This window comes from Ranitomeya variabilis, chromosome 2, assembly GCF_051348905.1.
Source record: "Ranitomeya variabilis isolate aRanVar5 chromosome 2, aRanVar5.hap1, whole genome shotgun sequence".
NCBI lineage: Eukaryota > Metazoa > Chordata > Amphibia > Anura > Dendrobatidae > Ranitomeya > Ranitomeya variabilis.
This window is the reverse complement of record NC_135233.1, coordinates 1,077,737,889-1,077,758,498: the sequence shown is the minus strand read 5'-3', so window position 1 is coordinate 1,077,758,498 and position 20,610 is coordinate 1,077,737,889. Positions and strand designations below refer to the sequence as shown.

The 20,610-nt window shown below is 44.9% G+C and overlaps 1 protein-coding gene across 1 annotated transcript in view; it reads right to left on the bottom strand.

Moving 5' to 3' along the window:
• Nucleotides 1-554: 554 nt before the first annotated feature.
• LOC143808705 (cytochrome P450 2K4-like) overlaps nt 555-20,610 on the bottom strand; it is a 110,761-nt gene continuing 90,705 nt past the window's right edge. Inside the window, exons 7-9 of the mRNA XM_077291635.1 lie at nt 14,228-14,409; nt 1,120-1,261; nt 555-836 (exon numbers count right to left, since the gene is read on the bottom strand). Coding sequence (XP_077147750.1) covers nt 658-836; nt 1,120-1,261; nt 14,228-14,409 — 503 coding nt within the window. The 3' untranslated portion in view covers nt 555-657. The remainder of the gene's footprint in view (nt 837-1,119; nt 1,262-14,227; nt 14,410-20,610) is intronic.

Genomic DNA, 20,610 nt, shown 5'->3' with positions numbered 1-20,610 from the left:
CTAACAGTCAATGTCGACCCTTTAACGAGCCTTGTCACATGACTTAGGATAATAGCCAAAGCAGAATCTCATTTTGCAGACACTGTGTTGTTTCTAGTGTCATCCTGCATCATTACATACAAATATTCATATTCTTAATGTTCTGATTATATGTGTGGTCATCCTAGATGTTACAGTATACCTTGACATGACTTTAGCTTTTTTATGGATCTTAAGAATATTGGGTGAAAAGTGGGACATTTACTCATTTTCTATGTGAAGCAGAACTTTCTAATTATACCACATTGGATTTGATCAATCATTAGAAAGTCCACCAGACTGTAGATCTAGATCTAACTGAAAACTTTAAGCTTGGAACCAATGTACTGAGATGTTTTCCTCATGGCCTGTTGGATGACTTTTCTCAATGTCTACAAAAAATTAGTACCCAAACTAAAACAAATTGTATAAAGTTTATTTTATTATTATTGTTTTTATTATTATTATTATTATTATTATTCATTAATTTTTCATTAATACTTTATTTAAAACTATTACAATACAAAAATGGATGCTGAAAAATTTCCTGATAGATGACAAAATTGTTGAATTATTTACAATCATTTTTTTTCTATGACGTGAAGTATCCTTCACATTAGGATTGAAGGTGATCATAGTCTATCTGCGAGACACGGCACACATTTTATAAGGTTGTGGGGCATTTGTAACCCCCAGGGCAGGAGTAAGGTTCAGTTTCGCTCCAGGAGGTGGATGGAATGTGAAATTTTGCAGCAATGACGTAAAGAAGAGAAATATCTCCATTTTAGCCAAGGTCTCTCCAGCACAACTTCTTTTCCCTGTAAAGCAAACCAAAATAATAAATACATGAAGGTGTTATTAGATTTAAAGATCTTTTTATCTGTGTTTTTCCTAATATCTCCTTGAAAGTTGGTTCCATGGAAACATTATCCACTTGGAGACTAGGCCAATTTTGGCCTTGAGGGCAGCTCATTTTTTGTCAATGTAGCTGTAGGAGATTTTGTTTCTGAATGAATAAGTATTGTATTGTTAGTAATAATTCTATTATTAATGCACTGATCTTATCCTTTCAAAGAATAAGTCATGTATTATTAACAATACCTATTGAAAATGGTATGAAGGCCTCATTCTTCTTGAAATTTCCATTTGAGTCAAGAAAATGTTCTGGGTAAAACTCATATGGTTTCTCAAAGTAATCTTTATCTCTGAGAGCCGAATGGAAAAGAGCAATCACCCTTGTTCCCTGGAAGAAAAGGTTACGTAAAATGCATGGTAAGGAATATAAATGCTGGGAAAAAAACCATAGAAGCAATACTACTTAAAAAATTGGAATGCAATTAATTTAGGCAGTACCATTTGAAGGGGATCCTTTAATGGATAAGTTCTATAGATGAGCTCATTTATTTGAGTGTAATTTAATAATACAAAGAATTTAACATAATTTCATAGCCTCCAGAATACACCAGAATACAGATTTTCATGTAAATATGCCAGCTAGCTGCCCAGCAAAAGTTGAAAAAACCTCACTAATATTAAAGCTCACCTTTACCCCTTTCCTCACTGTTCGGCATCCAGTTCTCAGCGGCTCTTCTCTCCACCATCATGTCACATGCCCGGTCTCTTCATTCTAGAATGGGACTTCAGTCAGACCTTGGAGGTTACTATGAGTCGTAAAATTGTGATGGATAGGGTTGAGCGAAACGGGTCGATCATTTTCAAAAGTCGCCGACTTTTGGCTAAGTCGGCGTCTCATGAAACCCGATCCGACCCCTGTGCTTGTCGGCCATGCGGTACGCGACTTTCGCGCCAAAGTCGCGTTTCAATGACGCGAAAAGCGCCATTTCTCAGCCAATGAAGGTGAACGCAGAGTGTGGGCAGCGTGATGACATAGATCCTGGTCCCCACCATCTTAGAGAAGGGCATTGCAGTGATTGGCTTGCTGTCTGCGGCGTCACAGGGGCTATAAAGGGGCGTTCCCGCCGACCGCCATCTTACTGCTGCTGATCTGAGCTTAGGGACAGGTTGCTGCCGCTTCATCAGAAGCAGGGAGAGCGTTAGGCAGGGTCCACTAACCACCAAACCGCTTGTGCTGCAGCGATTTCCACTGTCCAACACCACCTTCGGTGTGCAGGGACTGTGGAAGCTATTTTTTTTTTTTTTTCCCCTCAGCGCTGTAGCTCATTGGGCTGCCCTAGAAGGCTCCGTGATAGCTGTATTGCTGTGTGTACGCCACTGTGGAAACCAACTGCTTTTTTCAAAGCACATATCCTCTTGTTCCTTCCTTTCTGCACAGCTATCTTTTCTGTTTTTCCACACTTTTTATTTAATTTGTGCATCAGTCCACTCCTATTGCTGCCTGCCATACCTGGCTTACATTACTGCAGGGAGATAGTAATTGTAGGACAGTTTTTTTTTTTTTTTTGTTTTTTTTTTTTGTGGGAGATTAAGATTGGCATTTCTGCTACAGTGCCATCCCTGTGTGTGCCATCTCTCACTGAGTGGGCCATAGAAAGCCTATTTATTTTTTCCGTGATTTGTGTTCTAAAATCTACCTCAACACAAAAACAGTACATCAATCAGTGGGAGAAAAATATTGGCCTCAGTCAGGGCTTGTGTGCCACTGCTGTGTGTGCTATCTCTCATTCAGTGGGCTATAGCAAGCCTATTTTTTTTTTTTTTTTTTAATATTATTTGGTTTCTAATTCTCCCTGAAAAAAAAAAAAAAAACCTAAAAAAACAGTGGGAGAATAATATTGCCCTTTCAGCTTGTGTGCCAGTCTTGACTCCTGGGTGTGCCACCTCTCTCCCTCTCATTCAGTGGGCCATAGAAAGCCTATTTATTTTTTTTTTTAAATATTATTGGGTTTCTAAAGTCTCCCTGAAAAAAAAAAAAAAACATAAAAAAACAGTGGGAGAGTAATATTGCCCTTTCAGCTTGTGTGCCAGTCTTGACTCCTGGGTGTGCCACCTCTCTCCCTTTCATTCAGTGGGCCATAGAAAGCCTATTTATTTTTTGGTTTTTTTAATATTATTTGGTTTCTAAAGTCTCCCTGAAAATAAAAAAAAAAATACATAAAAAAACAGTGGGAGAGTAATATTGCCATTTCAGCTTGTGTGCCAGTCTTGACTCCTGGGTGTGCCACCTCTCTCCCTCTCATTCAGTGGGCCATAGAAAGCCTTGTTTTTTTGTTTTTTTTTTAATATTATTTGGTTTCTAAAGTCTCCCTGAAAATAAAAAAAAAAAACATAAAAAAACAGTGGGAGAGTAATATTGCCATTTCAGCTTGTGTGCCAGTCTTGACTCCTGGGTGTGCCACCTCTCTCTCTAATTGTGGGCCATAGAAAGCCTATTTATTTTTTGGTTTTTTTAATATTATTTGGTTTCTAAAGTCTCCCTGAAAATAAAAAAAAAAAATACATAAAAAAACAGTGGGAGAGTAATATTGCCCTTTCAGCTTGTGTGCCAGTCTTGACTCCTGGGTGTGCCACCTCTCTCCCTTTCATTCAGTGGGCCATAGAAAGCCTATTTATTTTTTGGTTTTTTTAATATTATTTGGTTTCTAAAGTCTCCCTGAAAATAAAAAAAAAAAATACATAAAAAAACAGTGGGAGAGTAATATTGCCATTTCAGCTTGTGTGCCAGTCTTGACTCCTGGGTGTGCCACCTCTCTCCCTCTCATTCAGTGGGCCATAGAAAGCCTTGTTTTTTTGTTTTTTTTTAATATTATTTGGTTTCTAAAGTCTCCCTGAAAATAAAAAAAAAAAAACATAAAAAAACAGTGGGAGAGTAATATTGCCATTTCAGCTTGTGTGCCAGTCTTGACTCCTGGGTGTGCCACCTCTCTCTCTAATTGTGGGCCATAGAAAGCCTATTTATTTTTTGGTTTTTTTAATATTATTTGGTTTCTAAAGTCTCCCTGAAAATAAAAAAAAAAAATACATAAAAAAACAGTGGGAGAGTAATATTGCCCTTTCAGCTTGTGTGCCAGTCTTGACTCCTGGGTGTGCCACCTCTCTCCCTTTCATTCAGTGGGCCATAGAAAGCCTATTTATTTTTTGGTTTTTTTAATATTATTTGGTTTCTAAAGTCTCCCTGAAAATAAAAAAAAAAAATACATAAAAAAACAGTGGGAGAGTAATATTGCCATTTCAGCTTGTGTGCCAGTCTTGACTCCTGGGTGTGCCACCTCTGTCCCTCTCATTCAGTGGGCCATAGAAAGCCTTGTTTTTTTTTTTTTTTTTAAATATTATTTGGTTTCTAAAGTCTCCCTGAAAATAAAAAAAAAATACATAAAAAAACAGTGGGAGAGTAATATTGCCATTTCAGCTTGTGTGCCAGTCTTGACTCCTGGGTGTGCCACCTCTCTCTCTAATTGTGGGCCATAGAAAGCCTTTTTATTTTTTTCCTTCATTTGTGTTTTAAAATCAACCTCAACACAAAAACACTACATCAATCAGTGGGAGAAAAATATTGGCCTCAGTCAGGGCTTGTGTGCCACTCCTGTGCGTGCCATCTCTCATTCAGTGGGCCATAGAAAGCCTTGTTTTTTTGTTTTTTTTTTAAATATTATTTGGTTTCTAAAGTCTCACAGAGAAAAAAAAAAAAATAAATTAGGTGGGAGATTAATATTGACATTAGTGCTTGAGTGACAGTCCTGCGTGTGTGTCATCTCTGTGATTTGGTGTCACAGAAAACAGAGTGTGTAACATTGTGCCTGATTTTCCTTGTGGTCTCACCAACCTGTTAAGGGATATTGAAATCATACTGAAGTTATAGCTCACCGTGTAAGTTGTTTGACAGCAACAAATAAAGTTAGTTTGGTTACGATTTTTAAACAATGAGGAAGTCTGGTGCAAGAGGTCGTCGTGGGCGTTCATTGTCAGCTGGTAATGATGGTAGTGGTAGTGGAGCATCAGGTGGTCGTGGGGATAAAAATATTCCACCTAAGTCTGGAGCTGTGGAGCCAGTTTCGTCGTCAGGCTACACAAGGCCTCGAACGCTCTCTTTTCTGGGAGTAGGAAAACCGCTTTTAAAGGCTGAGCAGCAACAGCAAGTTTTGGCTTACATTGCAGACTCAGCCTCTAGCTCTTTTGCCTCCTCTTCCGAAACTGGTAAATGTAAAAGCAGCGCGTCGCTTGTGGATGTTCACGGTCAGGGACAAGTCGCTTCCTTGTCCTCCTCAGCAAAAACTACAACAAGAGAGAAGGATGCAGCAGGCGACACAACGGGTCACTCCATGGAGCTCTTTACACATACCGTCCCTGGCTTAGAAAGTGAAACATTTAACAGGCCATGCCCATTACAAGTAGATTCTGACATGGAGTGCACTGATGCACAGCCACAGCCAGAGTACTATGCTGCTCCTTTGACTCAGACCACCACATTGCCCTCTCAGGGTACAGATCCACAATCAGACCCTGATGAGACTATGTTGCCCCGCCACGAACGCTATACCACCGACCGACACAGTGACACAGACGAAGTTGCACACGAGCTCGAAGAGGAGGTAATAGATGACCCAGTTATTGACCCCGATTGGCAGCCATTGGGGGAACAGGGTGCAGGCGGCAGTAGTTCAGAAGCGGAGGTGGAGGAGGGGCCGCAGCAGGCATCAACATCGCAACAGGTTCCATCTGCCGGGCCCGTATCTGGCCCAAAACGCGTGTCAAAGCCAAAACCTGTTGGAGGACAGCGTGGCCATCCGGTTAAAGCTCAGTCTGCAATCCCTGAAAAGGGATCCGAGTCTAGGAAGAGTGCAGTCTGGCATTTTTTTAAACAACATCCAACTGATCAGCGCAAAGTCATCTGTCAAAAATGTTCAACTAGCTTAAGCAGAGGTCAGAATCTGAAAAGTCTAAATACTAGTTGCATGCATAGACACTTAACCACCATGCATTTTCAAGCCTGGACTAACTACCAAACGTCCCTTAAGGTTGTAGCACCCTCGGCCAATGAAGCTAGTCAGCAACGCAACATCCCTTCCGTCACTGTAAGGCCACCATTTTCCGCACCACCGGCAGTATCTGTGCAGGTTTCTTTGCCAGCCAAAAGCAGTCAGGGTCAGGGAATCACCAGTTTAGTAGGAGGAAATATTGCATCTAGGGCACCGGCGGAAACAATACCGTCTCCAACCGTCTCTCAGTCTGCCATGTACACCGGCACACCCGAAAGTTCCACGATCTCCTGCTCTCCAGTCCAGCTCACCCTACATGAGACTCTGGTTAGAAAAAGGAAGTACTTATCCTCGCATCCGCGTACACAGGGTTTTAACGCCCACATAGCTAGACTAATCTCGTTAGAGATGATGCCCTACCGTTTAGTTGAAAGCGAAGCTTTTAAAGCCCTGATGGAGTACGCTGAACCACGATACGAGCTACCTAGTCGACACTTTTTTTCCAGAAAAGCCATCCCAGCCCTGCACCAGCATGTTAAACAGCGCATCGTCCATGCACTTAGGCAATCTGTGAGTACAAAGGTGCACCTGACTACAGATGCATGGACCAGTAGGCATGGCCAGGGACGTTATGTGTCCATCACGGCACACTGGGTGAATGTGGTGGATGCAGGGTCCACAGGCGACATCAATTTAGGGACAGTTGTGCCTAGCCCACGGTCTAGGAAACAGTTGGCTGTAGGCGTTCGCACCCCCTCCTCCTCCTCCTCGTCCTCCTGCAGAAGCTACAGCTCTTCCACAGAACGCAGTCGGCCAACCACTCCATCGGCAGATGACACTGTTGCACACCAGTTGTCCCATTATGGGCCAGCTACTGCCAAGCGTCAGCAGGCTGTATTGGCTATGAAGTGTTTGGGCGACAACAGACACACCGCGGAAGTTCTGTCCGAGTTCTTGCAACAAGAAACGCAGTCGTGGCTGGGCACAGTAGATCTTGAGGCAGGCAAGGTAGTGAGTGATAACGGAAGGAATTTCATGGCTGCCATCTCCCTTTCCCAACTGAAACACATTCCTTGCCTGGCTCACACCTTAAACCTGGTGGTGCAGTGCTTATTGAAAACTTATCCTGGGTTCTCCGACCTGCTCCTCAAAGTGCGTGCACTTTGCTCACATATCCGACGTTCGCCTGTACACGCCAGCCGTATGCAGACCTATCAGCGGTCTTTGAACCTTCCCCAGCATCGCCTAATCATAGACGTTGCAACAAGGTGGAACTCAACACTGCACATGCTTCAGAGACTGTGCGAACAGAGGCGTGCTGTTATTTATTTGTGGGAGGATACACGGGCAGGCAGTAGGATGGCAGACATGGAGTTGTCAGGTGTGCAGTGGTCGAAGATACAAGACATGTGTCAAGTCCTTCAGTGTTTTGAGGAATGCACACGGCTGGTTAGTGCAGACAACGCCGTAATAAGCATGAGCATCCCCCTAATGCGTCTGCTGATGCAAAGTTTGACGCACATAAAGGAGCAGGCGTCTGCACCAGAGGAAGAGGGAAGCCTTGATGACAGTCAGCCATTGTCTGGTCAGGGCAGTGTACAGGACGAGGTAGCGGGCGAAGAGGAGGTGGAGGACGAGGAGGATGATGGGGATGAGTATATTTTTAATGCGGAAACTTTCACGGGGGCACAGGAAATTGGTTGCGTGTCACGGCCGGGTTCTGGTTTTTTGAGGGACACAAGTGACGTAGATTTGCCTGCAACTGCCCCTCAACCAATCACAACCGGAGATTTGACAACTGGAACTTTGGCCCACATGGCGGATTATGCCTTACGTATCCTAAAAAGGGACACACGCATTACGAAAATGATGAACGATGACGATTACTGGTTGGCCTGCCTCCTTGATCCACGCTATAAAGGCAAATTGCAAAATATTATGCCACATGAGAACTTGGAACTAATATTAGCAACCAAACAATCAACTCTTGTTGACCGTTTGCTTCAGGCATTCCCAGCACACAGCGCACGTGATCGTTCTCACACAAGCTCCAGGGGGCAGCAGACTAGGAGTGTTAGGGGTGCACACATCAGAAGTGGCGTTGGACAGAGGGGTTTTCTGACCAGGTTGTGGAGTGATTTTGCTATGACCGCAGACAGGACAGGTACTGCTGCATCAATTGAAAGTGACAGGAGACAACATTTGTCCAGTATGGTTACTAACTATTTTTCATCCCTTATCGATGTTCTCCCTCAACCGTCATTCCCATTTGATTACTGGGCCTCCAAATTAGACACCTGGCCAGAATTGGCAGAATATGCATTGCAGGAGCTTGCTTGCCCGGCAGCAAGTGTCCTATCAGAAAGAGTATTCAGTGCTGCAGGTTCAATATTAACCGAAAAAAGGACTCGTCTGGCTACCCAAAATGTTGACGATCTAACATTCATTAAAATGAACCACAACTGGATTTCGAAATCTTTTGCCCCACCTTGCCCGGCCGACACCTAGCTTTCCTATGAAAAGCTCTTGCCTGTGAATTACTTTTCTAATGTCTAATTTGCTGCAGCTGATTGTACAGCATACGACATGTTTACACCTCCCTAAATGGCAAAACTCCCCACACGGGGCCGTGGTATCGCGACTTGGCGCAAGCACCCGTGAGACTGCTGTTTGTCTGAAGAGGTGGGTGTGCTCGCTTTTGGTTGACGGCATTGCTACTGGGTCCCTCATAGTACAATGTAGTGTCTCTGGCGGTGGTGGTGCGCACCCAACGTCAGACACACCGTTGTAACATGAGGGGCCCTGGGGCGGTCCCGCCGGCCTCAAGAGAGTTCCCCCCTACCCCAGCTCAAAATGTGCTCTACCACGTGCAAAATTATGTCGCACAGCTCCACCAATCTTTAGTCTATTCGCTGACATCATTCAATGTCTGGCACTGACAATACAAATTTGTAGACATCTATGATGCAACTTAAAGTAGTCTGTGTCTGTGTCCTATATTGGCACCATTAAATAGTTACTGCCAAATTACAATGTCAGAAACTCAGTAGATGAGCCCACCCCTGTACCTAAGTATGCCACCTTTTTTTTTTGTTTTGGTTGTTTTGCGAGACATTAACATCTATTTATATTTTGGGAGTACTGGGACAGACACTCCTTGCACTACTCCTCCACTCACCACCAAGCTGCCTGTGTATCCATGTAACCGCTGTAAAACTGCCATGAGCCTATTGTTTGTTATTTTAGGCCTTTGATAGCCTGTCTGCGGTCCCTACTTTAAATACTCCTCCACTGACCACCAAGCTGCCTGCCCGTGTATCCATGTAACCGCTGTGAAACTGCCATGAGCCTATTGTTTGTTATGTTAGGCCTTTGATAGCCTGTCTGCGGTCCCTACTTTAAATACTCCTCCACTGACCAGACCACTGCTGCCCGTGTACCCCTGGAACCAATTATAAAGTGCCTACAGCCAGCCCATTTTCTTATGTTAGGCCTTTGAAGCCTGTCTGCGGTCCCTACTTTAAATACTCCTCCACTCACCACCACCAAGCTGCCTGCCCGTGTATCCATGTAACCGCTGTGAAACTGCCATGAGCCTATTGTTTGTTATTTTAGGCCTTTGATAGCCTGTCTGCGGTCCCTACTTTAAATACTCCTCCACTCACCACCAAGCTGCCTGTGTATCCATGTAACCGCTGTAAAACTGCCATGAGCCTATTGTTTGTTATTTTAGGCCTTTGATAGCCTGTCTGCGGTCCCTACTTTAAATACTCCTCCACTGACCAGACCACTGCTGCCCGTGTACCCCTGGAACCAATTATAAAGTGCCTACAGCCAGCCCATTTTCTTATGTTAGGCCTTTGAAGCCTGTCTGCGGTCCCTACTTTAAATACTCCTCCACTCACCACCACCAAGCTGCCTGCCCGTCTATCCATGTAACCGCTGTAAAACTGCAATGAGCCTATTGTTTGTTATTTTAGGCCTTTGATAGCCTGTCTGCGGCCCCTACTTGCAATACTCCTCCACTGACCACAATGCTGCCTGGAGTGCCTGCCTGTGTATCCATGTAACCGATGTAAAACTGCCATGACTGCCTACTGTTTGTTATTTTAGGCCTTTGATAGCCTGTCTGCAGCCCCTACTTGCAATACTCCTCCACTGACCACACCAATGCTGCCCGTGTACCCCTGGAACCTATTTAAAAGTTCATAGAGCCTAGTTATATATTTTATTTACTATTAATAAGGCCATGATGGACTACGCTGTACCACGCTACAAGCTAACCAGTCGACACTTCTTTTGCGAGAAAAGCCATCCCAACCCTCCACCAGCATGTAGAAGACCGCATTGTCCATGCACTCTGGCAATCTGTGAGTACAAAGGTGCACCTGACAACAGACGCATGGACCTGTAGGCATGGCCACGGAAGATTACGTGTCCATTACGGCGCAATGGGTTAATGTGGTGGATGCATGGTCCACAGGGGACAGCCTACTAAGTCTGTCTGCAGTCCCTAATTCAAATTGTGCTCCACTGTCTAAATCGGAACTTCCACCTTCTGGCTTTCGGCCTATAGTATCAGAAATTAAACTGCATTTGGCCTTCAACTTTGGTTAGGGCCTACTAACGGCTTCTGCCCCTCCCTGGTGTTGCCCTCAACTAAATAAAGCTGAGCTTCAACCTTCTGCTCCAAATTACCATTTTGAAAAATGCAATAGGCTTTTCAGGCCTACTAAAGGAGTCTGTCTGTGTGCCCCTCCCTGGTGTTGTCCTCAACTAAATAAAGCTGAGCTTCAACCTTCCGGCTCTCATTATGTGGTTTTAAAAAAAAAAAAGGTGGTTAGGGCCTACTAACGGCTTCTGCCCCTCCCTGGTGTTGTCCTCAACTAAATAAAGCTGAGCTTCAACCTTCCGGCTCTCATTATGTGGTTTTAAAAAAAAAAATGGTGGTTAGGGCCTACTAACGGCTTCTGCCCCTCCCTGGTGTTGTCCTCAACTAAATAAAGCTGAGCTTCAACCTTCCGGCTCTCATTATGTGGTTTTAAAAAAAAAAAAGGTGGTTAGGGCCTACTAACGGCTTCTGCCCCTCCCTGGTGTTGTCCTCAACTAAATAAAGCTGAGCTTCAACCTTCCGGCTCTCATTATGTGGTTTTAAAAAAAAAAATGGTGGTTAGGGCCTACTAACGGCTTCTGCCCCTCCCTGGTGTTGTCCTCAACTAAATAAAGCTGAGCTTCAACCTTCCGGCTCTCATTATGTGGTTTTAAAAAAAAAAAAGGTGGTTAGGGCCTACTAACGGCTTCTGCCCCTCCCTGGTGTTGTCCTCAACTAAATAAAGCTGAGCTTCAACCTTCCGGCTCTCATTATGTGGTTTTAAAAAAAAAAATGGTGGTTAGGGCCTACTAACGGCTTCTGCCCCTCCCTGGTGTTGTCCTCAACTAAATAAAGCTGAGCTTCAACCTTCCGGCTCTCATTATGTGGTTTTAAAAAAAAAAATGGTGGTTAGGGCCTACTAACGGCTTCTGCCCCTCCCTGGTGTTGTCCTCAACTAAATAAAGCTGAGCTTCAACCTTCCGGCTCTCATTATGTGGTTTTAAAAAAAAAAAAGGTGGTTAGGGCCTACTAACGGCTTCTGCCCCTCCCTGGTGTTGTCCTCAACTAAATAAAGCTGAGCTTCAACCTTCCGGCTCTCATTATGTGGTTTTAAAAAAAAAAAAGGTGGTTAGGGCCTACTAACGGCTTCTGCCCCTCCCTGGTGTTGTCCTCAACTAAATAAAGCTGAGCTTCAACCTTCCGGCTCTCATTATGTGGTTTTAAAAAAAAAAATGGTGGTTAGGGCCTACTAACGGCTTCTGCCCCTCCCTGGTGTTGTCCTCAACTAAATAAAGCTGAGCTTCAACCTTCCGGCTCTCATTATGTGGTTTTAAAAAAAAAAAAGGTGGTTAGGGCCTACTAACGGCTTCTGCCCCTCCCTGGTGTTGTCCTCAACTAAATAAAGCTGAGCTTCAACCTTCCGGCTCTCATTATGTGGTTTTAAAAAAAAAAAGGTGGTTAGGGCCTACTAACGGCTTCTGCCCCTCCCTGGTGTTGTCCTCAACTAAATAAAGCTGAGCTTCAACCTTCCGGCTCTCATTATGTGGTTTTAAAAAAAAAAAATGGTGGTTAGGGCCTACTAACGGCTTCTGCCCCTCCCTGGTGTTGTCCTCAACTAAATAAAGCTGAGCTTCAACCTTCCGGCTCTCATTAAGTGGTTTTAAAAAAAAAATGGTGGTTAGGGCCTACTAACGGCTTCTGCCCCTCCCTGGTGTTGCCCTCAACTAAATAAAGCTGAGCTTCAACCTTCTGCTCCAAATTACCATTTTAAAAAATGCAATAGGCTTTTCCGGCCTACTAAAGGTGTCTGCCCCTCCCTGGTGTTGTCCTCAACTGAACAAAGCTGAGCTTCCACATTCTGGCTTTCGCCCTATACTATCAGATATTAAACTGCATTTGGCCTACTAGTGTGGTTAGGCCCTTGAAACAGTGTCTGCTGCTCTTGGGTTTGCTACTCCACTGAACAAAGCAATGCCGCCTGTTTAGTCCTGTTACCAATTTTGAACTGCATGTAGCCTACTTTATTCTTTGGCCCTATATCTGTTTCCTCCTCATCCTGCCCATTGCCCAGCCACTGCTAAATGAGTCTGCTGGTACATTGACCGAGACCACTACATTCCCCTTGTACTCTACACAGCCAGAATCTGTCCCTGCTGAAAGTAAGGTTCCCCTTCCCGCATGTTATACCACCTTACACAGGGACAAAGAGGAAGGTGCAGATGAAAGTGCAGGTTCCTTCATCAGGTGGGGGGGCATACTCGTTGGCGACGTCACTGGCACAGGGCCCCTCAGAGTACGCAAAAGTGTCGCTGCTGGTGGGAGGCGCCCCCGCCATGCAAACACACCGCCGTACTTTGAGGGGCCCTGTGCCAGTGGCAATGCGAACGAGTGGGCCCCCCCCCTGCTTGCTCAGGATCACAGCACTTGCAACTTTTAAATAATTACCTTTCCCTGCAACACCGCCGTGACGTAGTCCGCATTTCCTGGGCCCACGAAAAACTTGAGCCGGCCCTACTCCCCCCACAACTTTTGCCAAATGACCCCCAATTCCCTATGCCCAACTATTATTATAAAGTTAATTAAGATTGACAAGCTTCAGAAACAAGAATGGATGTTTTTGGCATTAAAATGGGCACTGTAGGTGTTTTCCTGGCCTCCACTCACTGCCGACTATGCTTCCCCATTGACTTGCATTGGGTTTCGTGTTTCGGTCGATCCCCGACTTTTAGCGATAATCGGCCGACTGCACTCGACTCGACTCTGGACAAAATCGGGTTTCCCAAAACCCTACTCGATCTTAAAAAAATGAAAGTCGCTCAACCCTAGTGATGGACCATGATGTCAGAACTTGTGCCACTTGGGCAGGGTGCACAGTAACCTCAGAGGTCTGATTATACCTGAAAGTCACGTCTTTGAGCGAAAAGGCTGGAGACGCAGAATTTTGTCAGATCTCATCACTAGTCAGTTGTAATCATCACTAGATTTTATAAGGAAATATATTGTAACTTCATGGGCTGGGAGAAAGGAAAAGATTTGTACACCTTCTGTTTCTTGAGATGTGATATGGTGCTTATTTGTACTTTTACAGTCAAAAAAGAAGAGTGGTGTAAGTGCTTTTTAGAAGAATTGGAAGGTTTACCTTAATAAAGGCGATTTGTGATTTAGCTTTTGTCCTTTCAGTGAAACATAATCTCATTGATAACGTACAACCTCTTGAGACCATTCTCCTTTTTAGTCCTATGTCTACCTAATGATGTCCTAATGTTGCTCTCTGCCATAGTTGTATCTTGTAAATGTTTGGCTTCCACTTAATCTTTCTGTTCCATAGCCTTCATAAACTGATGGAACAACACCACTATACCCTATCACATTTGAGAATTTTCTTGATGACCGAACACCTGTTCACCTTTATTTCCTTCTTTACTTTCCCATTTAAGACATATTACTTAAGTCTTGTGTCTAGTTCTCGAAGTTGAGTTCTCATCCTCTAGTCTACTGTATGTCACCATCCAGTAATGGATCTGCTTTCCATCTATATAATCTTATTAGTCTTTCATCCTCTGGACTTTGCTGCTTTGTTCACAGATTACCTTCTTCTTTTCCATCATTCTTTTCTCTAATTCCATTTTTGCCCAGGTAATGTAGCTCATGTCTATGTCTGAAATCACAATACCATTCAATTTGTAATGGTCCAAAAGAATAAACAAAGAAATGGTGGCCCTACCTTTGGAATAAAATAACCATGAAAAGTGACATCTTGAGAGGTAGAATGCAAACCAGATGGCGCAATATCCCCAAACCTAAGGATTTCATGGATGACAGCGTCAGTATACGGCATTTGTTTCCTGTGTTCTGTCTGAGGTTGTGCCGACCCGATGACTCGTTCAATTTCATTGTGCACTTTTACTGTCAAAACAGATATGAACAAATATGTACACATTACATTCTATCTTAAAACACTTACAGAATGCAGCAAAAAATAATTTCTAGGGGGTTGATTGATAAATCTTAAAAAATAGTTGCAACCTGCTAAGAAAAAATCATCAATATATTTTGCAATATCTAAAGAAATTCAAGCAATATTCTAGAAATTGTGATAATGGAGAGCTTGTTTCCCATACCGACCTCCTTGGAATCATGGAATTTTCCAGTAGACAAAAAACAACTTTGAGACTTCTTTACTTGAATGGGGTTGAGCTGCAGCACGAAGAGCAGCCACATCAAGAGACTGTCACTGTGACTAGCATAGAACAGACCATAATCTCCAGCGAGCACCACAGACTATTGGTTCTATCAAAGTCACTGACCTCTGGGACCCTCACAACTCAAACATTTATGTCTTTTTCTAAGGCTAGGCTATCAATTTGTAATCCCAGAAACACCTTTAATACATTATTCTTTGATAACCAATCAAAGTTTACCTTCATGGTCTTTCCTATAGATGCTATAATCTGTACATTACCCATATGTTAGGGTTGAATTTATAAATTTTTATGGAAGCTTTCTCCTATCACCACAGACATCTTGAGCATCTGCTCAATATCTATAACTCTTGATCCATGTGACACCACATCATTTGACCATGTCTTTCACTAGTCCCCAGCGGTAATCATTATTTTTTCTATTGGGATGTGTTAGGGCTGGCAGAATGCACCAAATAATAGAAAGGAAGAAATATGGTGCGTTCGCAGCCCGGGGTCCACTGTGCAGAGATGACACCTGCTGCTCGGTAATGGCGGACTATACGGCGGTGTAATGTGAACACACAAGGATTAACTTCTCCCGGTAAGTAAGGAGGCGAACCCTGTTGCTTCACGGGGCCGCAGTACCACTGAGTGAATGCCAGTGTTAGGTGACAGGACTCTGCCCCAAGCACACAGGGTCAGAGTCCCTGTAGACCCTCTAGCGCTCGGTGCCGCAACTGCGGTGCCAGGGAGAAACCTAAATAATAAAGATTTAGTGCACTGAGTGTGCGCAGCACCACTCTGGCGGACGCCACTAACCGTCCTAGCTAGGGACCGGATTGGGCACTAGATGCACATGTGGCCACACTGGCAGACGCTGCTGAGACGACGCAGTACAATCATGCCTTGTGCAGGATGACACAGACTGGCGATAGTCAGCTCCAACACCCAAACCATATATAACAATGCTAGGGAGGGAGTGATTAGGAGATTTCACCAGATATCAAACACTCTTCCACACACACATGGTATACATTTTATACTAGCGCATGGCTGAGCAGCCATGCAATCCTATTATAGCAGCGTCCTTCCGGGACCTTCCCAGTCATCCAATCAGGGCTGATTCAGGACCTGAGCATGTGACCCCCGACCTCCAATGGGAGGTAGTCCCACGGCATGCACAGTTGAGAAAAAGCAAGACTTAGTCCCAGGAACGTCTGCTCGCCGCTGACCACTGTTGGTTATAATAGCAGAACCAGGAATGAGAGTGGTAACCAAATGCACAGCATCAGGTTAAGCAAGATGCTGGGACTGGCGTCTCTGCTGAGCAGGCTCCTCTGTGGCTGTGGAAGAATGGGAGACCACAGAGGACATGGTTTGAGATTCTCTCTATGCAGCATTGGGAACACAACACCTAACAGGATGTGACTTTTAAGCCACTGTTGAAAAACATGGTCAGTTAATTATACCAGCCGACATCTTGTTAGGGTTGACAGAATGCACCACATAAATATAAAGATAGTCCACCATGCAGAGATGTAAACTGCTTCTCAGTAAAGGCGGACACTAAATAACGAACACACACGGGTTAACTGTTACCCGGTGTTTACTGCAGCGAGCCCTGTTACTTCACAAAACCGCTAATTTAGCACACGGGGTGCGCCCGGAGCTGCACTGGCGATCGCCACTTACACACGCTAACTAGTCACACAGACAAACGCCAAACTGATGCTAGCTACTGTGGAGTGTGGACTGAGTGCACAGTGGCGTACAGACAATGCCAATACTAGGCGCTCTCTCTGACTCCAATCACCCAATTCACATACACAACTAGAGGGAAGGGATCATTAGGAGCTTTCACCTGAGCCATAGATGCTTGCATACACACCACAATTATAGGATATACTAGGGCACCGCATTGCAATCCTTTTATAGCCACACCCTTCCGAGACCTTGCTGATGGCCCAATCCGAGCTGCTTGAGGATCTGAGCATGTGACCTCCGACTACCAATGAGCGGTTGTCTCATGGGCATGCTCAGATGTAGAAAAGCAGGACTTAGTCCCAGGAGCGTCTGCTCGCTGCTGACTAATGCTGGTTCATCCAGATAGACTATGACCGAGGTGGATAGCATATCCCAGAAGATATCGTTCACAAAGTCTTGGAAAACGGCAGGGGCATTACAGAGCCGGAAGGGTATTCATAGTGGCCGTCCCTGGTGCTAAATGACATTTTTCCACTCGTCCCCCTCACGAATGCGTATCAAGTTATAGGCGCCCCGCAGATATAATTTTGTAAATACCCTTGCTCCCCGCAACCTATCAAAGGGTTCAGAGATAAGAGGCAGAGGATACTTTTTTATGGCAATAGCATTGCCCTATTGACCCTTGTAGTTAATGTATGGATGTAATTCCCACTCTTCTACTGCATGAAGAAGAAACCAGCCCCTGCTGGTGACACTGACTTCCTAATGAATCCTCTTGCCAGATTCTCCTTGATGTATTGAGAAATTGCCTCAGTCTCCGGGAGAGATAACAGGTAGACTCGACCCCGGGGAGGCTCAGCACCAGGCAAGAGGTCAATAGGACAGTCATGCGGCGGTGAGGTGGAAGGGTATCCACAGCTCTCTTGGAGAACATGTCCGCATATGCCCATAGAGTTTAGGGAGAGAAGAAAGATCTGTGGGCACTGCTGTAGAAGCCACCTTAAATCACTCCCTCTGACATCTATCCACACATGACTCACTCCATCCCAATATTCTCCAAAAGGACCACTCTATATGAGGAGAATGGTGGCGTAACCAGGGTACCCCTAATAAGACCTCATCAATACCTTAGGGTATTACCAACAGGGAGATAATCTCCTGATTAGCTGGAGACATGGTGAGAGTGAGTGGGATGGTCTGGTGTGTGATCTGTAAGGGTAGTGTCAACCCATTTACCACTCGAACGGTGACTGGCTTGGTGAGCATCACCAGAGGTATAGGTATTGCATGCCTTTGGGCAAAGGCCACAGACATGAAATTGCCCTGCTCCCCGGAATCCACACAAACCTCCACCCCGTGAGTGTGTGGTCCTACTGTAAATGTCCCCTTGAAAGACAATTTGGTAGAAAATGCCTAGAGAGCCTCCTCCAATAGCCACTAGACGGGGACGTTTTCCTTACCACTGAGGACATCTGGAGTCAAAATGTCCTAACTGCCGGCAGACATGGCAGATCATGAGTGCATGAGCGGTCCGGAACTTAGATCCCGCTTGTGACACCTCCATGGCCTCTGGGGCTCAGAAGCTTGATCCAGGGATTCCAGAGGTCTGGCAAAGTTAGGAGCCAGCTGAAACCTCTGCCGACACTGGGCTCGCTCCAACCTTCGCTCAGAGAAATGAAGGTCGATGCGAGTGGATACGGATATTAGCTCTTCCAGTGTGGCTGGAATCTCCCTAGTGGCCAGAGCATCTTTCACATGGTCACCAGCCCCCTCCAAAAGACAGGGATGAGGACTTGATCCTGCCACTCCAGCTCAGATGCTAATGTCAGAAAGTGGATGGCAAAGTGACTGACCATGGATGAGCCCAGTGTCAAAGCCAGCAGTTGGAGCGCCGTATCATGGTTGACTCGTGGTTCCAAGAAGACCTGCTTCAAACTGCTCAGAAACCGCGGAGCACTCTCTGCACTACATGATCGTCACTCTCCCACAGCGGCGTAGCCCACTTCAATGCCCTGTCTGACAGAAGGGAAATATTAAACCCCACTTCAGCCCTCTTGGAGGAAAAACGTGCAGCCAGTAGCTCCAGGTGTATTGCACACTGGTTCACGAATCCCCTACATGACTTGCTCTCACCTGAGAACCTCTCAGGCATGCTAGAGAGCCGCCAACCTGCCCTCCAGCTGCTGGATGTACCACTGTAGTTGCTGTTTGTCCGCCATTACTAGCCAGACCCTGGCGCTAGTATAATGTTAGAATGCAGTAAATAAATATAAAGATAGTCATAATGTGCTCTGTAATGGTGGACACTAAATGGCGGCACAGTGGCATACAGGCAATGCCACTACTAGGCACTTTCTCTGACTCCAATCACCCAATTCACATACACAATCAGAGAGAAGGGGATCATTAGGAGCTTTCACCTGAGACATACACGCTTGCGCACACACACCATAATTATAGGCCGATCATTTTATAGCCGCAACCTTCCGGGACCTTGCTGATGACCCAATCCAAGCTGCTTGAGAACCTGATCATGTGACCTCCGACCACCAATGAGCGGTCGTCTTACGGGCATGCTCAGATGGAGAAAAGCAGGACTTAGTCCCAGGAGTGTCTGCTCGCTGCTGACTAATGCTGGTTTCTATAGCTGAACCTGGGATGGCAGCAGCAACCAAACACACAGTATTATCTTGAGCAAGACACTGGGACTGATGTCTCTGCTGAGCAGGATCCTCTGTGGCAGAAGAAGAATGGGAGACCGTAGAGGACATAGCTCGAGATTTCCCCTGTGCAGCTGCGGGATCTTGACGACTAACATGTCTATATGTAGAAGCTCTTGGTTGAAACAGAGAAAAATAATAATTAAACAATAATAATTATAGAAAATGACTAATTTTATTTATGTGACTCCTATATACTGTGTATAGTGATGAGCGAACGTGCTCGCCACTATTTGTTACTCTCCCGAAACTCGGGGTACTCGCCGAGCAGCGAGCTTTTCCGGGATTATTTGGCGGTAACTGCAGTCTCCACCCAGCAGTTTTGGCAGACTTTAGAGACCCAATCACGGTGCAGGGATTGTCTGCCAGGCCATGAAACGCCGCAGCCATCTTTGTTGTGGTCGTGCAGTATTTTACTGGGCTGTACAGCATCATCCCGAGTATAAGAGACCAGGTGCCGCCGTGCTCGCTGCATTCTGTTTCTGTTTCACAGAGAGGGAAGGGAGAGCTGCTGCTGAGATAGGGTCAGAATCATGGTTTTAGAGTTAGTGTAGGTCTGCAACTCTTACATCCACAACTCCTGAGAAACCAACAGTCCTTTTTAGGACTAATTCGTGGGTCCCGATATTGCAGCGCTAGGTAGGCAGGGCACAGCATATCCACATCAGTGCAAGGCCTGCAGGCACTGTATGTGCATCCATTGCTCCCACTACATCCTTCCCAAAGCTCAATAACTGCCTGCAGCTGCTGCTGCAGTTTCTTTTTTGGGAAAAAAAAAGTTTTTATAGACAATAATTCCTTCCCCCCCAAAAAAAAATATACAGCCTGTTCTGTCAGACTGAGGTCTGTTGAAAAGTGATAGTTTGTCAGGCATACGTAGCATAGTTGTGTGTGCTACCCTTATGTCCCTTCTTTTTTTTTTGGTGTTTTAAATTCACCGAAAAAGGCCTCATATATCTCTGTGCTCTAAGTTTGGGCATTGGAGGCCGGTGTACTTACTTTGTGGCTATGTGATACTCAAATTCTATACAGTGCTATTTAGCGCCCTAAAAAATTGGAAAAGCAACAGATTTGCCAGTGTGGAATTTCTGTTACAGCCGTCATATATCTTTGCTCCAAGATTTGCCATTGGAGGCCGGTGTACTTACATTGTGGCTGTGTGATACTCAAATTCTATACATCGCTATTCAGCCTAAAAAAAATTGAAATGCCACAGATTTGCCAGTGTGATATTTCTGTTACAGCTGTCATATATCTCTGCTCCAAGTTTTGCCATTGGGGGCCAGTGTACTTATTTTTTGGCTGTGAGATACTCAAATCCTATACAGCGCTATTTCGCATAAATTAACTTTGAAAAAAAAAATTGAATACAGTCTGCGAGGTCAGGCTGAGGCCTGCCTGATGTTTGAGTTTGAAAAATTGTAGATTTGCAGCCATACTGATCACATATTATTTCGCTACTGCTAGAGACATTTGTGTTGAGCATTTAAGGCAAGGGG